This window comes from Bubalus bubalis, chromosome 21, assembly GCF_019923935.1.
Source record: "Bubalus bubalis isolate 160015118507 breed Murrah chromosome 21, NDDB_SH_1, whole genome shotgun sequence".
Lineage (NCBI taxonomy): Eukaryota > Metazoa > Chordata > Mammalia > Artiodactyla > Bovidae > Bubalus > Bubalus bubalis.
The window spans coordinates 51,763,520-51,781,375 of record NC_059177.1 but is presented as its reverse complement, the minus strand read 5'-3'; the positions used below and the strand labels follow the sequence as shown (position 1 = coordinate 51,781,375).

Genomic DNA, 17,856 nt, shown 5'->3' with positions numbered 1-17,856 from the left:
CAGGCTGCGACGCCCTTGATTCCTGGGGATGGCAGAGCCAGGGGCGCGGGCCGGGGTCGGGCCGTCTTCGGTATGGCTGAGACAGCCATTCAGTGGCGGGCCGCAGCCCAACTGCTGTAAAACTCAGTGTGGTTCAGGTCCAAATGGACCCCAAGCGCAGAGGTCTGGGACTGGAGCGCCTGCACCTGGCAACAGTAGGTGAGAGGTGCGTACCACGAGGGAGCTGGGGAAAACAGGTAAACGTCCAGGTCCTGCCAGGTCGGTGGTCTAGGGTTAGAGCGTCACGGGTAAGCACATCCTTCCGGTTGTAAGAAAAAGGGAAAGCTCAGTATACATCTAGGACTTTAAGATCTGAAATAGAGACAGAATGATTGCTCAAAGTGGATCCCAGCGCTTGCCTTCTGAATAGGGCAGGAAATGAAACTAGTTAGAGCACCCCTGCCGATCAAGGATGGACGGAGAGTGTGCTGGCCTCTGCCTCTTTATAGAGCTGGAGTGGGTTTCACTGCACATCTATATTATATGTGTGTCTAGTGGGCTACTTAAAGTTAGGCCCTCCTGTGAGATGAAAGCCCTTTGAGTCTGCTTACATACTGTTTCTTGGCTACTTGATTCTCAGTAGTTTTAAGAGTTATCCTTCAGAAGGAGATAGGGCCAGGCAGAATCTTCCCTCTTGGCCAGTTGACAGGGGAGTCTGCTCCAGGGAAACAGTTTAAACCCAGGCAGCAGAGTTACAGTAGGGCTTGTGGAAGAGCGTTTTCAGGACACAGAGACTTCCCCAACACCACGGCCACTCTCAAGTGTCCTGTGGGGATCAGTGTGCAGGGCTGTGAAGACGTTCCCCACGTGACTTATGATCAATGCGCACAGGTACATATGTGTATATACACACACACACACACACACACGCCCTATAAAAAATATTTTTTGGAGCTGAATTATAGGTCAGAGACTATGGGTGGAGAATGAAAAAGATTTCCATCTCCTTTGACCCTGCATCTCTTGAAGGTCCACTCTGGTGCTTTGGGACTCTTCCTTCTGTTTTCAGCCACTCTCAACAGGATTCTTCATGGTCTCTCTAAGTCCTTGTTTGGCACAAGCTGCCTCTAGGTGGACATCTCACCCATTTGTGCTCTGGAATTGATCCAGAGTGCAAGTAAACAAATGTAAGGTATCGCCTGTGATGTTTGATGCATCCTGCCTCCACTTGGTTCACTGCAGTGAACTCCTGGGAGGACCAGCTCATGCCTGTGGCTCAGCTCTGGAGGTCTCTAATCAGTGTCCCTACACATAATCTGGATGAAAGGGGAGGCCTTTTCCAGGGCGCTGAGGTGTGATTGAGAACTGCGGCTTGGTATTCAGACTCTGCAGGCATTCCTCCCTTTTGTGTATCTGTTGTTTTAGGGGCCTTGCATTGTCTTGATCTCCAGTGTGTGTGCGTGTGTATGTATGTGTGTGTGCCTGTGTGTGTGTGATTGGTTTTTTTTTTTTTTTTTTTCTGTTCAGTGCTTTCTTTCAGACATCAGATTATGGGGGGTTGCTGCCATGTAGGCTTCTATAGCTGATGTATGAAGTCAGGAGCTTGGGTGAGGAAGAGGATGCTGGCTGGTTCCCCTCTGGTGTTTGGGGGATTGACCCTTGTCTTTCACAAGGAGATGATTGTCCAGTGGGTCTAGGTCCACTGTCCCCTGTAAACCCTGAAGCCTTTTGCCCCTCCTTTTTAAGATGCTCCTGGGTGGTTTGGGGTTGCGAGCCAACATCCTCAGTATCCAGCCCAGGGTTGCCCTGAAACATACCCCACAGAGTTTTTAAAGCAACACAACTATAATGCTTTTGTCCTTGTTTTCTTAGCTTCTAGGGACCTATTAAAAGAGTTTCCACAGCCCAAAAATCTTCTCAACAGTGTGATTGGAAGAGCACTTGGCATCTCACACGCAAAAGACAAATTGGTCTACGTGCATACAAATGGACCGAAGAAAAAGGTATGGTGGCAGGGAAACTCGTTGGTCTGAGTCTCAGGAAGGAAACCAGCTGCCCTTTTCTCCCCCAGGTTTCTCGTCAGGGAGGCCACAGTGTAGGTTTTTTGAATTGCGAATGGTCAGCAGTGAATCTCAGAACAAAGCTAGGTCTGGAGCAGAGTCTGGTTTAGGGAAAGGAAACACGGGCAACTGAAGCGAGACGTTCTCTCGTCTTGTGTGAGACAGGCCACTGTAGTGGGCCCTGGTATTGGTCCCTCCTCAACTTCCTGGAACTGTAGAGGGTTAGAGTTGATGATGATTCCTGCTCCCAGAGTCTTGTAGGTCCTGGGACCAGGAAGCATGCAGGCAAACCATTCTGAACGAAGATTTTTAAGAATAAGGGTGGGGCCCACCTTGCCCTCTGACTGGAACATGGCACTTTGAAGAAGCAAAGCAACTTGAGGTGGGACAGTGGCTTAAGGGGGGAAGGGGGGTCCTGGAGCCTTCCAGGGAGCTAATGATGGGGTCGGGGTTCTGTCTTGCACCCAGCCCTGCTACTATGAGGTCTGCAGCTTTCCTGTGGATTCTCCGTGTGATTTGTAATACCTTTGTAGACCAGAGAGGCAAGGGTTCTGATTCTGTCTTCTTTTTCTCAGAAAGTCACCCTCCACATAAAGTGGCCCAAGAGCGTGGAGGTAGAAGGCTATGGCAGCAAGAAGATCGATGCCGAGAGGCAGGCTGCAGCTGCGGCCTGCCAGCTGTTCAAGGTGACCCTCCCCTCATGAACACCACGCAGACCTTCCTCCTGGGAGCTTCTCGCAGTAATGGTCTTCCTGGGGCTAGATGCTCCTGGGTTTAGGATGGCAGAGTGTTCAACCGCTCAACCTCCTGAGCCGTTTTCATCATGTGGTTCCTTTTTGCTTCAGCCATTGAGGGAACAGATAGATATTATTTTCTTGCCACTGTAGTTACTTACTTTCTGTGGTTTCAGAAACCACGGCGAAGAACCTCTTTGTGGAGAGCACTCCCTCTGTACAAGTAGACTTCTATCTTGGCTTCTGTTCTCTCCCTGTTATTTCATATAGGTTTTTCCTTGTGGCCGCATAGTCCTCTTGCTTACAATGAAAGAATAATAGTCATTTCTCTATCACTTCCCACTGATTGGACATGGGTTGCTTTGAGTTTTTGGTCAGGCAGCAGTTACTGGATCTTCACAGTTGCTCCCAGTCTTTCTTTCCCTCGCTAACTGACTCCCTTCATGGCTGTGCCATCCTTTGATCTTCCTCACATTCCCTGTTCTTTGCTCTGCCAGGGACAAAGCTGTATTCCTTCAGCTTCTCTCCCGCTCACAGTCTGCAGAGTTCATTGTCCTGCTTCCTTCCTGGATCTGAGGAGGAAAGTCCCTCTTCCTATCCTGGGTCTCCATACAACCCTTCTCTTTTCTCTCTCCCCTCTCGGCGTCTTCTCCATCCCATCTCTTACCCTTTTATTTCATTTTCCAATCCTTCCTCATCTGATTCTTTTCTGTAGGCATCAAAACTTCTTCAGTGTTGGGTAATTCCCTGCGGTCCAGTGGTTAGGACACCGCGCTTTCACTGCCAAGGCACAGGTTCGATCCCTGGTTGGGGAACTGGGATCCTGCAAGCAGTAGGGAGGCTTAGCCAAAAAAAAAACGTCTTCAGTGTTCCGATCGCTTCCCCCAGCCATGCTTCCCCACACACAGCTCTCCGTGCTTGTGGTCTGCTCCACTCGAGCGCTGCAGCCCTTGCTATGGTCCTGGTTCCCTTCACATCCGTGTGGTGTTTGATGGTGATTGTCGGCTGACTGGGGCAGCTTCGCCAGCGCCCAGCCTCTCCCCAGGCCTCGCTCTGCTTGAATGTCCTGTGGCTTCGGCCCTGTGGGGCATCTTTCTCAGCTGATGGGTGTGCCTGCTCTCCTTTGCTCTGGCTCATTTCAAGCTCCTCTTCGTCTCCCACTCTCTGTAAATGTCTCCTTTTCTGTACTCCTTCCCCCAGTGGATCCTGTCTCTCTCAAGAAGTTCAACCATCCTTCCTTTGTTTAATGTCTTGGAAGTTGCCATCCCTTATTGAGTGCCTCTGCCTCAGGGATTCTCAATTAGAGGGGATTTTGCCCCCTAGGGGACACTTCATAAGGTCTAGAGACATGTTTGGCAGCCACAAAAAGAGGAATGCTGCTGGTATAAGGCCAGGGATACTTCTAGATGTCCTGTAATGCACAGGACAGCCTGCTACAACAAGGAATTACCTAGCCCCAAATGTCATGGGCTTCCCTGGTAGCTCAGATGGTAAAGAATCTGCCTGCAATGTGGGAGACCTGGCTTCAGTCTCTGGGTTGGGAAGATCCCCTGGAGGAGGGCATGGCAACCCACTCCGGTATTCTTGGCTGGAGAATCCCCATGGACAGAGGAGCCTTGTGGGCTTCACTCCATGGCGTCCCAAAGCGTCAGATACGACTGAGCAGTTAAGCTCAAATGTCAGTAGTGCCGAGGGGCAGAGGTGCTTTTCTACCTGAACGTGAAAGGCGCTTTAAACCGAGACCATGCGCAGCAAGCTGTGCTCACATTCCTCCCCAGCCTGTTCTCTCTCCTCTGTCTGTGCTCGTAGTCTTGTTTGTTTGTATGTTTAATTGTGGGTAAAAAGTTTACTCTCTCAACCACTTTTAAGTGTACGGTTCAGTAATACTAAGCACAGGCACATTGTTGACGAACCAGTCTCTAGAACTTCATCCGCTTGCAAAACTGAATCTCTGCACCCAATAAACAACTGTTCATCCTAGTCCCTGCCCCAGCCCCTGGCAGCCACTGCAGCAGCTTATGGGAAAACCTGAACAAACTTTTTGGCCAACCCAGTTCTTTCTGTTTCTGTGAATTTGACTACTCATCATATAAGTGAAATTCGTAACTGCCTTATTTCACTTAATGTCCTCAAGTTTCATCCATGTTGTAGCAAGGGTCGGAATTTCTGTGTTTTTAAAGGCTGCTATATTCTATTGTATGTATATATGCGTTTTGTGTATGCGTTCATCCATTGATGGACTCTGGGGTCCACCTTTTGGCCAGCGTGAATAATGCCGCAGTGAACTTGGGTGTACAGATACCCCTTCAAGACCCTGCTCTTAATCCCCAGAATTGGAATTGGTAGATGCTATGGTAATTCTTAATTCTTTGAGGAGCTGCCATAGTGTTTCCATATGATGGCACCACTGTGCCTTCCCCCGGCGGGCGCGTCCTCACTACACCTCCGGGTGTCTCCAGTAGGAGTCTTGACTGATCTGTGGGTGCTGAAATGACACGCTGAGTTTGCCTTTAGGAATAGTCCCCAGCAGCCGCCGCAGGGTCAGGCAAGCCCGGAGACGGGGACCCAGAACAGGCGCGGATGCTGGTAGCAGGAGCACAGGAGCTTTTCTCTGGGGTGTTACAGAGCTGCAGAGGACAGTGGAGGGTCCAATGGCAGAGGCAGGAGGAAGAGCGGGTGGGGGGGAAGCGCGAGTGTGCAGAAGGAGCCCCTGGGAGGGAGGCAGGCCGTGGAGGGTGCAGGCTGGGAGTGAGTGGGAGGCAGGGAAGAAGAGCATGCTGTCGTCCCGGGGAAGGCCAAGGCAGAGGCTGTTGCGTGTGTTTTCCGTATAATCAGACAGTCACGTAAACAGTGAGGCAGAAGCGCGAAAGCTGAGCCTGGGGCCAGGCATCCGTACCCCCCGCCCCGAGCGGCTGTGGCTTTCCTCCGTGCGGGTATGCGTGGCGTGCCCTTTTCCCGTCCTCTGTCACAGCATCTCACTGTCATAGAATCCTCGTGTGTTCCTCCGTAGAGATCTGACAGTTTGGTCAAGGGCCCAAAGAGTCCGTCTGCACTTTGATTGGAGTTACGTTACATGGCTTACTTTAGGCGGCTTTGCTCTCCTTGGGCAAAAACGTTTCATCCCAGGAACGCCCTCCGTTTGTGTCCTTTTACCAAGTTCTATACCTTTTAAAAACATGTGTATACATGGGCACTGTTGCTGTTGTGAGTAGGCTTTACCTGATGCCATTTTAAGTCACAGCTGGTTCTTTCAGAAACCTGAGGGGAGAGTTTTCAGAAGGGTGGTCACTCCTCAGCCTGTTGGGAGTCAGGCGGGGCTGAAGCCACCCTGTGGAGCGGTGCCTGGATCCTGGCGCCCACCGTCCACGTCACGTCTGAAGCCTCTTTACTCACCTGCAGCCCACCTCTCTTGTCTTTGCCACTCGCAACTTGAGCTCTTTAACATTATGCTCTAGCCTCTTGCTTACTGCTTTGTTCCTCAGACTCTGGTTTTCTGCGCTTCTCTTCTGCCTCTTAGACTCAGAGCTGCTTGAGGGCAGGGACCGGGTGTCCCTCACTTGGTGCCCAGAGTGCCAGGCGTGTTGCTTTGTCCATGTTAGAGACTCGACAGATGTCTTATTTAATTTTCTCTAGAAGAGAATGTTTTAAAATAATATTTTTCTATAAATGGCTTTAAAAACATTTGGTGTTAGTTCTAGAATAGGTTCCCAGTGCAGGATTCTTGTTTCAGAGGTATATCTGTTTCACAATATAGATGGCATATTTCCTAGTCACGCCACTCACTGAAGCTTTCTAGATCACTTTGTGGATGCATCTGCTTCCTGTTGCCCCATGGGGTTTTTAATGGGGATTTTTCTTTAGTTTCTTGGTCTTTTGATTAACAGCTGTAAGAATTTACCTTGTCATTTTCATCTGTTGATGCTAGACAGGTTAAGTGCTCTCTCTGTGCCCAGTTCTGGGCCAGGCCTGAGGTGAGCAGACAGGTGAAAAAGCATGGCTTTCACACACGAGGGACCTGCGGGGTAACTGGGCAGGTTCTGAACAGCCTGTGGTGTGAGGGTGCTAAGGGCCCTCACAGCGCCCCCCTTTTTCCCCTAGGGCTGGGGTCTGCTGGGTCCCCGGAATGAGCTGTTTGATGCAGCCAAATACCGCGTGCTAGCCGATCGCTTTGGCTCTCCGGCTGACAGCTGGTGGCGCCCAGAACCCACCATGCCACCCACTTCCTGGCGGCAGCTGAATCCTGAGAGCATCCGGCCAGGGGGACCTGGGAGCCTGTCCCGCTCCTTGGGTCGGGAGGAAGAGGAGGATGAGGAGGAAGAACTAGAAGAAGGGACCATCGATGTCACTGAATTTCTGTCTATGACCCAGCAGGACTCCCACGCCCCACTCAGGGATTCCAGGTACAGCCAGGGGCAGGAGAGGCCGAGGAAACGGGCTGCGCCTTGACGTGGGGTGGGAGCATATTCCCTGGAGCCTTCTCTGAGATGGGAGACCCCTGCCCTGCGTCTCAGTCAGTGTCTCCATTCTCAGTACGTCTGCCTGTTTGGGGACCGCCAGCTGTGGCTGTGTGCTCTGGCTGGGCTCCTGCAAGACAGCAGCGTAGGCCTTCCCTCTAGCTCACACTTGAGCCCTGCAGAGCCCCGGCAGCTGCTCTGCCTGCCCCCTGCTCTCGCTCTCCTGTGTGTCTGGAGGAATTGAGGGCACGCCCTGTGTGCTGTGTGTCTGTGAGAGGACCATAGGCCAAGTGGAGATGCCCCCACCTCCTGGCTGCCCGCTGCAGTGATGCCGTGTCCGAGCCCCTGGGTTTCAGAGCAGGTGAAACTGGCTTGGGAAGAGAGCGCTTTTTCACCTAAACCTTTGGTCCTCTCAGGGGGGGTTCCTTTGAAATGACAGATGACGACAGTGCTATCAGGGCTCTGACCCAGTTTCCACTTCCCAAGAACCTTCTGGCCAAGGTGATTCAGATAGCAACATCCTCCTCCACAGCCAAGGTGAGCGGGGTCTCCTGAAAGCGTGTGTGAGTGGGGAGCTGGCTGGCTCAAGTCTGGGTTTGCCCAAGATCAGGCGGGAGGGAGACTTAGGTCTGTGGGAGGCCTTAGACGTCTGTTCCCTTAGCCCAGCCTGCGCCAGCTGGGGGAGCTTGGGGTCCTTGGAGGCAGGACGGAAGTCAGGACACTGGAGCCCGGGATGGGGCTGGGGACTGTAGGAGTGGAGACCCTGGGTCTGTTCAAGGGGTGCGGGCACCGATGGAGGCTTGGGAGCGGGTGGCTGACTTGCTGAGGTTTTCCTCTTCACTGCCGGGCTGAGGGGCTTTGGTTACTCAGAGCTTCTCTCCAGGCACAAGGCCTTTTTGTTCCCCCAGGACGTGCTTGGCTCTTAGCTTGTGTTGGCAGCTTCCACCCACAGCTGCCATCACACCTGTGTGCCTTGACAGTGCTGAGAGGGCAGTGGGCTAGGAGGGCAGGCAGTGGCGTTGCCCAGATGCCGTCTCCTCCTGTAAACCATGCCGAGATCCTGGAACTGCAGCTCCACGGGGCTGTCTTCTGCCTGTTCAGTGGCACTTCTTTTGTGGCTGATGTTTGGTACCTGCTCAGATCAGGGTTAAATCCGTATCTGGGTTCCTCAGCATTCAGAGAACACTTAGAAGTTCTCGTTGCCTGCCACCTTCTAACCCCCTCTCGCCCTTTGTGTAGAACCTCATGCAGTTCCACACCGTGGGCACCAAGACCAAGCTGTCCACCCTCACCCTGCTCTGGCCCTGTCCCATGACCTTCGTGGCCAAGGGGCGTCGCAAAGCAGAGGCAGAGAATAAAGCGGCAGCCTTGGCTTGTAAGAAACTGAAGGTGAGTGCGGAAGGGTCCCTGGTGTGATGCATGAGGTGTCTTGGAGCTCCCTGCTGCCCTTGGCAAATGGTCCACTTTTCCAGGAAATGAAAACCCACCTTTGCCAGGCTTTTGGAGTAGCTGGTGTCCCAGCCTTGTGTGTCAGGCTCTGGGGGCACTATTTCCAGCTTCTCCACACTTCCTGCAGAGGGGCTTTGCTGTGAGCTCAGCCTTTTCAGCACTGTGGGCTGGAGCCCGGGTGAAGCCAGGAGGAGACATGCTCATCTTTCTGAATGGTGTGGAGCTGGAGAAAGGGTGTCTCTCTTGGGGGCCAGGCTTGGTATCCAGAAAGATCTTGGTAACTTGGGCTTTGTGGCCAACATGAACAATGTGACTTCATGTGGGATGCAGACTGAGGGGACCAACAATCAGGCGAAGGCAGTGTGGCTTACAGCCGGCAGTCGTTTTTAAGCGGCTTTGAAGATGAGATGAATCCCCAGTCGTGGATGTTATTGAACCCAGTGGAGGTCTGGTTTGCAGACTAAGAGGAAAGACACCATGTTTTACTCCAAGTGGACAGAAACCTTTGGTACACATTTGGCTCTGAGAACTGAATATCATATATGACTGATGGGGAGAGGTAGTGAGATCCGGAGAACTGAAGAGGGATGGGGTCGGTTAAGAAGTGAGAGAGTGGCTGTGTTGTTACCTGTGGCTCAAGAGGACAGAAATAGGGCTAACTGGGAGGACTTTGAGGAAGTCTGTATTTTAATCCGACGAAAAGAAAATGACCCAAGCATGGTAGACACCTGTCTCAGGAAGGAGCAAGCTTCCCAGGGGCAGCCATGTTCTGCTAGCACCTGGCTGCCTGCAGGCAGACTGCAGACAAATTCTCAGAGTCCTGGGAAAGGACGGGGCCTCTCCTGCAGCAGGGTGGCCCTGTGGGCACCTCTTTTGTTCCTGGGACTCGGAGGCTAGAGGAAGGTGATTGGTCCCTGCAGGGGAAGACTTCCTTAGAAGTGCAGAATCTGGATATGACAGAGTATGGGGGAAATGGCTGGCTTTCCAATGTGTTGGAATGCTTTGTCTTACCTCTGGGGAGGTGGTGTCGGGTATACGCGGAAATAAAATAACAGTTTCCCTTCCAGTGGCTTATTTTACCAAGTTGTGTAAGTAGATGCTTACAGGAATTTCCAGGTACATTTGTGTGATAAACTGGGTATCATGCAGGGGTAGGAGGTGGTGTGGCAGTTGGACTTGAAAGATTGGTGGGGGGTTGGGATGGTGGCTTTGGTGCGCAGAGAAAGCAGAGGAGCTTGCAGGCTGTGTTATGGGGTGGTTAAGGGCCTGGCCCACCTGGCCCAGAGGTCTGTGTTGGGAATTCATGGACATGAGACTGGGCTGTTTTGGGGGCCCCTGCTGCTTAAGGAGAGGTTTCTCAGGGGCACGGACCTGGCCAGCTGGGGGCTGTGATTAATACTCAGACACGTCAGGTCTTACTTTCCTTGAATTGTTTTTAACTTTTTTTGGTGGAGACTTAACATTTTCCTGGTTCCTAATTTCTTGCTCCTGTACCATGTCAGTCCAAACCCAAAAATCTCTTAGAAAAGAGGTTGCTCTGGGGTGGGGCGGGATGGGGGGGCAGAGTTTGCTTTGCAGGACTTCTCGGGAGCTGCTGAGCAGGTCTGGGCCAGTTCTGGGGAGCGGGCCCTAGACGGAGCCATCCGTGTCCCTCTGCAGAGCCTGGGACTGGTGGACCGGAACAACGAGCCGCTCACCCACGCCATGTATAACTTGGCCTCCTTGCGAGAGCTGGGTGAGACCCAGCGCCGGCCGTGTACCATCCAGGTGCCTGAGCCCATCCTCCGCAAGATCGAGACCTTCCTTAACCATGTAAGAGAATCCCCACGTCCCCTCACCTGCCCACAGCCTCCACCTGCAGTAGGCGACAGTGACTCCCTGCTTCCCCCCTGGGGTGCAGCCTGGGAGCACCCTGGCCCCGAGCCGTCCAGTCTTGCCCACAGATGTGCCAGGGTAGTCAGGGACTGAGTCCTGCTCGGCGGGTTGGACCACAGCCTCTGGTCGAGGTGTGAATCGTGGAGGGACTGGCTGTGGGTAAAGGAGGAAGGATTCCTCTTCATCATTTCATCTGCCTCTCCTGTCCCCCCAGTACCCTGTGGAGAGTTCGTGGATCTCCTCAGAGCTCCGGCTGCAGGGTGAGGACATCCTGCCCTTGGGCAAGGACTCGGGGCCCCTGAGTGACCCCATCACAGGCAAGCCCTATGTGCCACTGTCAGAAGCAGAGGAGCTGCGTCTGAGCCAGAGTCTGCTGGAGCTGTGGCGGCGGCGAGGGCCAGTCTGGCAGGAGGCACCCCAGCTCCCCGTGGACCCTCATCGGGACACCATCCTCAATGCCATCGAGCAGCACCCAGTGGTGGTCATTGCTGGGGACACGGGCTGTGGGAAGACCACGCGCATCCCCCAGCTGCTGCTGGAGCGCTACGTGACCGAGGGCCGCGGTGCGCGCTGCAACGTGATCATCACCCAGCCACGCCGCATCTCGGCCGTGTCTGTGGCGCAGCGGGTCAGCCACGAACTGGGCCCTTCCCTGCGCCGGAACGTAGGCTTCCAGGTGCGGTTGGAAAGCAAGCCTCCGGCCCGAGGAGGGGCCCTGCTGTTCTGCACGGTGGGCATCCTGCTGCGGAAGCTGCAGAGCAACCCCAGCCTGGAGGGCGTGAGCCACGTGGTCGTGGACGAGGTGCACGAGCGAGACGTGAACACGGACTTCCTGCTGATCCTGCTCAAGGGCCTGCAGCGGCTCAACCCGGCTCTGCGCTTGGTGCTCATGAGCGCCACTGGCGACAACGAGCGTTTCTCCCGCTACTTTGGTGGCTGCCCTGTCATCAAGGTCCCCGGCTTCATGTACCCTGTCAAGGAGCACTACCTGGAGGACATCCTGGCCAAGCTGGGCAAGCACCAGTATCCGCACCGGCACCGGCACCACGAGGTGAGGGGTACGCCCGCCCTGTCCCGCCGTGGCTCCTGGCCTGTCCTCCCGGACTCCCCTCCTTCCCTGCTAAAAATGGCAAGGATTGGGCCTGCCTGACAAGGGTGTGGTGAGGGTTGGAGGTGAGGTGTCACGTGCCTTGGCCTCACTGAGTTGCGGTGGCCGTGTCCTATGCACAACCCCTGGCCCCGGGACTGTGACTGGCCTCTCTTCCCCACCGCAGTCTGAGGATGAATGCGCTCTCGATTTGGACCTCGTGACTGATCTGGTTCTGCACATCGATGCCCGCGGGGAACCAGGTGGGTGCTTTCTTCTGTCCCCCAGGCCCACCCTGCCCTCCATCTGCCAGGAGCCATTGGCTCATGCCTGCAGGGCCCCTTTACAGGTGGGATCCTCTGCTTCCTGCCGGGCTGGCAGGAGATCAAAGGAGTCCAGCAACGCCTCCAGGAGGCCCTGGGCATGCACGAGAGCAAGTACCTCATCCTGCCAGGTGAGAGCATGTCGGCGAGGATGGTGGCCCCTACACCAGGCCTGCCCTCTGTCCCAGGGACTGACTCGCCTCGGGCTCAGGGTCTTGGGTTTGTCACCAGGGCACACTACTTTTTACCGGGTTGGTGACCTCTACTGGGCATATTACTAATCTGGACTTGAGTTTCATCAAAATAGGGTCAAAATTCTTGCCTGCCCTTTATGGGGAGGATTTGGCGGAGGTGGTGCGCGCCCATGACCAGTGTGTTCTCACTGCCACCAGTGCACTCCAACATCCCGATGATGGACCAGAAGGCCATATTCCAGCAGCCTCCCATTGGGGTACGCAAGATCGTCTTGGCCACCAACATTGCCGAGACGTCCATCACGATCAATGACATCGTGCACGTGGTGGACAGCGGTCTGCACAAGGAGGAGCGCTACGACCTGAAGACCAAGGTGGGTCCTCTCACGGTCTGGCGCCAGCCCAGGTCTACCCCGGGCCTGTGTGTCTGGAAAGGGCTGCACTCGTGGGGTCTCAGTGTCCTTGCGGGAGGGCCATCGAGGGGTCGAGTGGGATGAAGGCCAGGCCTGGGGGAGTGTGGAGGAAGGCCTCTGGCGTGTGTGTGGCTGCTCACAGGCCCCCTTTCCCAGGTTTCCTGCCTGGAGACCGTGTGGGTGTCACGAGCCAATGTGATCCAGCGCCGGGGCCGGGCGGGCCGCTGCCAGTCTGGCTTTGCCTACCACCTCTTCCCACGGAGCCGGCTGGAGAAGATGGCTCCTTTCCAAGTGCCAGAGATCCTGCGCACACCCCTGGAGAACCTGGTGCTGCAGGCCAAGATCCACATGCCAGAGAAGACGGTGCGGCAGGGGTGGGTGGGGGGCCTGGGGGCGCGCAGATGGGGTGCAGGCTGACGGAGGCTCTGCCTCGTTCACGCTGTAGGCAGTGGAGTTCCTCTCCAAGGCCGTAGACAGTCCAAACATCAAGGCGGTGGACGAGGCCGTGATCTTGCTCCAAGAGATTGGTGAGTGGGGCACGGCTGGGCCAGGCTGCCGAGTGGCTTTCAAGGGCGGGACTGACCGCTGAGCTTGCAGGGGTTCTGGACCAGCGGGAGTACCTGACCACCCTGGGGCAGCGCCTGGCCCACATCTCCACTGACCCGCGGCTGGCCAAGGCCATCGTGCTGGCTGCCATCTTCCGTTGCCTGCACCCGCTGTTAGTGGTCGTCTCGTGCCTCACCCGGGACCCCTTCAGCAGCAGCCTGCAGAACCGGGCGGAGGTGGACAAGGTCAGACCCGGTGCCTGCACGTGGCCCTCCTCTCCCCCTTGCGGCCCTCCGCTGCCTTCTGTCCTGAGGTGGCCTCCTCTGGTCCCTGCCCTGTGACCCCGGCACCCTCCCCCCATCCCAGGTGAAAGCACTGTTGAGCCACGACAGCGGCAGTGACCACCTGGCCTTTGTGCGGGCGGTGTCCGGCTGGGAGGAGGTGCTGCGCTGGCAGGATCGCAGCTCCCGTGAGAACTACCTGGAGGAAAACCTGCTCTACGCACCCAGCCTGCGCTTCATCCACGGTCAGCGGGCCCCACGCTGCCCTGAGCCCTCTGCCCCTCCCACTTGCACAGGGCCAGTGTGGTGAGGGGGCCCTAGGCTCACCCCAACTTTGCCTCCCCAGGACTCATCAAGCAGTTCTCAGAGAACATTTATGAGGCTTTCCTGGTTGGGAAGCCCTCGGACTGCACCCTGGCCTCTGCCCAGTGCAACGAGTACAGTGAGGAGGAGGAGCTGGTGAAGGGGGTGCTGATGGCGGGTCTCTACCCCAACCTCATCCAGGTGCTGCCTCGGGGCGGGGGCACCAGGCCGCGGTTTCTTCCCATCTCGGCTCCTTGCCCAACCCACCCACCTTTTCCCTTCATCCCTGCAGGTGAGGCAGGGCAAGGTGACCCGGCAGGGCAAGTTCAAGCCCAACAGTGTCACGTACAGGACCAAATCCGGCAACATCTTGCTGCACAAGTCGACCATTAACAGGTGGGGACTGTCAGGTGGAGCGGGGCAGCGGGGGTGGCTCAGGAGGGGGCCTCACCCAGCCCTTTGTTCCCCAGGGAGGCCACCCGGCTGCGGAGCCGATGGCTGACGTATTTCATGGCTGTCAAGTCCAACGGCAGCGTCTTCGTCCGGGACTCCTCCCAGGTGCACCCACTAGCTGTGCTGCTACTGACCGACGGGGACGTCCACATCCGTGGTGGGTACCTGCAGCCCGCTCTGCGCCTCCGGCTGCCCTGCCTCCTTGGGCCTGGCCTCACCCGGGCTCCTCGCGCCTTTCCCTTCCTCTAGATGACGGGCGCCGGGCCACCATTTCCCTGAGCGACAGTGACCTGCTGCGGCTGGAGGGTGACTCGCGCACCGTGCGGCTGCTGCGGGAGCTGCGCCGGGCCCTGGGCCGCATGGTGGAGCGGAGCCTGCGCAGCGAGCTGGCGGCACTGCCGCCCTGTGTGCAGGAGGAGCATGGGCAGCTGCTCGCCCTGCTGGCGGAGCTGCTGCGCGGGCCCTGCGGCAGCTTTGATGTGCGCAAGACCGCTGACGACTGAGCCCCGTCTCTGCTGGGGCCATGTACAGAATGAAAATGTTTATTTAAAATAAAGTTCTATTTATCCCTTGTGAGCATTGCTATCCGCGGGGCTCCTCTCTCAGGGAGGACCTCAGCGCCCTGGGCTGGGGGCCACGCTCCCCAAACCAAGAGTGAAGGCTCAGAAGGGAGGGAACCAAGGTCTTAGAAGAAGGGGCTTAAACCCACACCTCAGGAGCTTGGACCAGCCTAGTCTCTGCACTGTCCTTACAGGTGTGACGGGGCCCACTGTGCATCCTCATTCAGTCTGGCTGCCACCTCCCAGCGCAGGCGGGTGGGGGAGGGAAAATCTCCATAAGCAACCAACGCCCACTGAGACCCTAACCCTCGGTCACAGCCATCTCCCAGAGGAGGTGCTGAGGTGAAGACCACAAGGCGCACACCAGTCCCTTGCTGCAGAGGGACAACGAGGGGGTGGGCCACAAGCTGGAGGGGTAGAAACCAGGACGTACAGAAGACAGGGCCTGCGTATTTGGGACATAAGAGCTTTATTTACTCTGGAAATCGTTACAACAGAATCACAGATTGACATGAGGAACGGCTGAGCCATAAGCAAATGGGGAAGCACAGAAACGTCCCCGCCCCGATGGCTGCAGAGCAGAGCACGCAGGGCCTCTGGACCCACCTGTCAGAACGGCCTTCTCAGCTGCTCTGGCTGGTGGGACCCATATCAAGGCAACTGACCAGACCACCCTTCAGAACACTGACCGCTCCAGCGCCCCCTCAAGGGCCCTCCACTGGGTCACCTCTCCCACCCCTGCTTTTGGCCAAAGGCGTGAAGGAGACCCAGAGCTTGCCCACCTCAGCGTCGACATGGGTGCAGGCACCTTGAGGCCCAGCACTGCCACCCCACCTCCCGCTGTGTCCTCCCAGTTCCCTCACCCCTTTCTGCAGACAAAACACAGACACCGTGATGTCCCTGGCGCTACTGAAGCACCCTGGACGGTCTCTGGCTCTGGAAGTGCTTTTTCCACAAGATCCATGCAATTTCTACCCCTGGTAGTGCTTGGGGAGTTGGGGATGTGGTATTGAATCTCCCTGGAGAAAATGCTACCTCAGAAACGGGGAGAACCTTCCCAGCCCAGACACCCTCCCTCTACACGGACATCAAATCCTCATGAAGCCTAGTTCAAGGGCCCCCCACCTCAGCGCCAGGGGACGCCCGAAGAGGAGGTGGGAGGGTAAAGGGGCCAAGTCTGCACTGCAGAAAACACTCTTCAGAGGAGAAGCCTTGGAGACTCCCAGGCCATTTCACTACAAACTGTTACATTTTAATCCTTTATTAGAAACCATGCAAACTTTAATACAAAAAAATACAAGTGCAATAAGAATCTTCATGTCAATATAATCCCCAGGGCCAATCATTGCAGCCATCCCAAGACCAGGCCTAACTGGGACACGCCTCCTCAGGCTGGGCTCGCCTCGCCTCTCTCCCCTTTCCAGTCAGGCTACAAGGGAGCCTGGACGGCCCATTGCATGTCCTTATTTCCAAATTTCCAACCTTGATTCCCCACTATCCACATGCGTGCCGGGCACATTGGGCTCCCCGGCAGTGTCCTAGGCTGCAGGCTTGGAGGAATGTGACCTCCATGGCCCTCTCCAGTCCCAATTTTATGTCTTCCACCAGATCCCAGGGAATGAGACAAACAGATGCCAAAACCAGCCTCTTGGTTAGAAAAGAAAAGCAGCATACACAAAAAATGCCAGAACCACCAGTCCACACTGACCAGCCCCTAGCGGTCCCTGCCTGCTCTCCAGCCCACAGCCCCCACACCACGCCTGCCCTGCCCACACCATCTCTGGGGCTGGGGCCCCGAACTGCCCAAGCCAGGGCAGCTCCCGACACCTGACCTCCCGGCTGGAGGCTTCAGGATCTCCCCTCCCTGTTTCCTTTAACACCTACTGAGGACTTTCATTTAGACATGGCTTCAACCTGCAAAACTACTCCACTGGTTTTTAGGGATTATTAAAAAAGAAAAGATAAAGTGTGATAGCAGCTAGGCAGGTATGGGGAGGAGCGGGGACAGGCAGCGCTGCCTCTGACTAACTTGGGGAGGGCAGCAAGTGGCGCCTGGTACCACCTGCACGGCGGGCACCATCGTAGGGTCAAAGGAAGAGGCGGTGGCTTAGCAGGCTCCAGGGGATGCAGTTAATGGCAGCCATCATGTGGACGTCTGCTTCCACTCTTCCCTCCGGATGGACCAGCGAGGAGGGAAGGTATGTCAGTTTCTCTTGGGTTTGGTCCAAAAAACCCAAACAAATGAAGAGGATGCTGGGATCCAGCTCACCCCTACACCCCAGGTCTCAGGAGATCCCCAAATTATTCTTCCCCACCCCATTTTCCACCCAACCTTCTCTGTGGAGCAGCGGCGCAAAGTGGTGAGGATGCGAGCCAAGCAGGGAGCTGGGCCTCGGGCGGGAAGTGGAAGGAACATGGGCGTGGGGGGAACAGCTGCTGCCCCGGGCAAGCGAGGGAGGGAGGGAGGGGGTGCCTAGAGGGCTGCCCAGGGTCCGAGCCACAGGCTGGGGGGCTGCCTGGGGCGGGGAGCTAGGGGCCCGGCTGCCTGAGCTGGGGCCGCCAGGGAAGTGAGGGCGGGCGGGAGACAATGTCGGCCCCGTGATCGGTGCGGGCCCTGGCGTTTGCCCGGAACGTCAGCCTGTAGGTCTCAATCTGCAGTGACACGGGAGGAGGGAAGGGAGAGGGTGACAGGGGAGACAAGAAGGGGGACACGGGGGACGGAAGACGAGACCAGAATGTCATCATTAGATGCCTGGAAAATAAAAGGTTGCTTCGTTAAAATTCAGGCCACTCTCCAGTCAGAAAACAAAGGAGTTTCAATTTGCAGCCAGTGGCAGGGCCCCTGGCTGGCCCTCAGGCCAAGCCCAGCCACTTACTTGTCTCCTGGATCTGGCTGTCCAAGGTCTGGGCCTCCCTTTGGTCACCACCCCCTGCCAGGGTGGTGTGGCCACTGAGGCCACTGGCTGAAGTGGGGGCGCCAGCTTCAGGCGCTGCCTCAGGGATGGCCAGCTCCTCCCCAGCAGGGGGGCCCGGACACGGAGGGGCCTCGCTGCCACCGCCCTCAGTCTACAAATGAAACAGTGGGGGAGACAGTGCAGGGTCAGTCGGGGAGGGAGTGGGATGGTGATGGTGGTGGGTTCCACAC

General features: G+C 56.2%; 2 protein-coding genes across 9 annotated transcripts in view; one reads left to right on the top strand and one right to left on the bottom strand.

Annotated features, from left to right (window-relative positions):
* DHX30 (DExH-box helicase 30) overlaps positions 1-14,727 on the top strand; it is a 28,314-nt gene extending 13,587 nt beyond the window's left edge. For 7 of the 8 annotated variants that reach the window (XM_025272647.2, XM_025272645.2, XM_025272648.2 and 4 more), the window contains 18 exons: positions 1,852-1,982; positions 2,615-2,725; positions 6,872-7,173; positions 7,644-7,764; positions 8,467-8,616; positions 10,336-10,488; positions 10,766-11,602; positions 11,826-11,901; positions 11,988-12,092; positions 12,354-12,529; positions 12,725-12,931; positions 13,014-13,095; positions 13,166-13,359; positions 13,481-13,640; positions 13,742-13,899; positions 13,991-14,094; positions 14,169-14,308; positions 14,401-14,727. In XM_025272647.2, the coding sequence (XP_025128432.1) occupies positions 1,852-1,982; positions 2,615-2,725; positions 6,872-7,173; positions 7,644-7,764; positions 8,467-8,616; positions 10,336-10,488; positions 10,766-11,602; positions 11,826-11,901; positions 11,988-12,092; positions 12,354-12,529; positions 12,725-12,931; positions 13,014-13,095; positions 13,166-13,359; positions 13,481-13,640; positions 13,742-13,899; positions 13,991-14,094; positions 14,169-14,308; positions 14,401-14,654 (3,461 nt within the window). In that variant the 3' untranslated portion in view covers positions 14,655-14,727. Of the gene's footprint in view, positions 1-19; positions 206-1,851; positions 1,983-2,290; positions 2,422-2,614; positions 2,726-6,871; positions 7,174-7,643; positions 7,765-8,466; positions 8,617-10,335; positions 10,489-10,765; positions 11,603-11,825; positions 11,902-11,987; positions 12,093-12,353; positions 12,530-12,724; positions 12,932-13,013; positions 13,096-13,165; positions 13,360-13,480; positions 13,641-13,741; positions 13,900-13,990; positions 14,095-14,168; positions 14,309-14,400 lie in introns of those variants that run through there. The other variant, XM_025272650.2, reaches the window with a different exon arrangement.
* A 436-nt stretch (positions 14,728-15,163) lies between these two features.
* Positions 15,164-17,856, bottom strand: part of MAP4 (microtubule associated protein 4) — a 158,999-nt gene continuing 156,306 nt past the window's right edge. The window contains 2 exon segments of the mRNA XM_025272632.2: positions 15,164-17,284; positions 17,286-17,363. Coding sequence (XP_025128417.2) covers positions 16,997-17,284; positions 17,286-17,363 — 366 coding nt within the window. The 3' untranslated portion in view covers positions 15,164-16,996.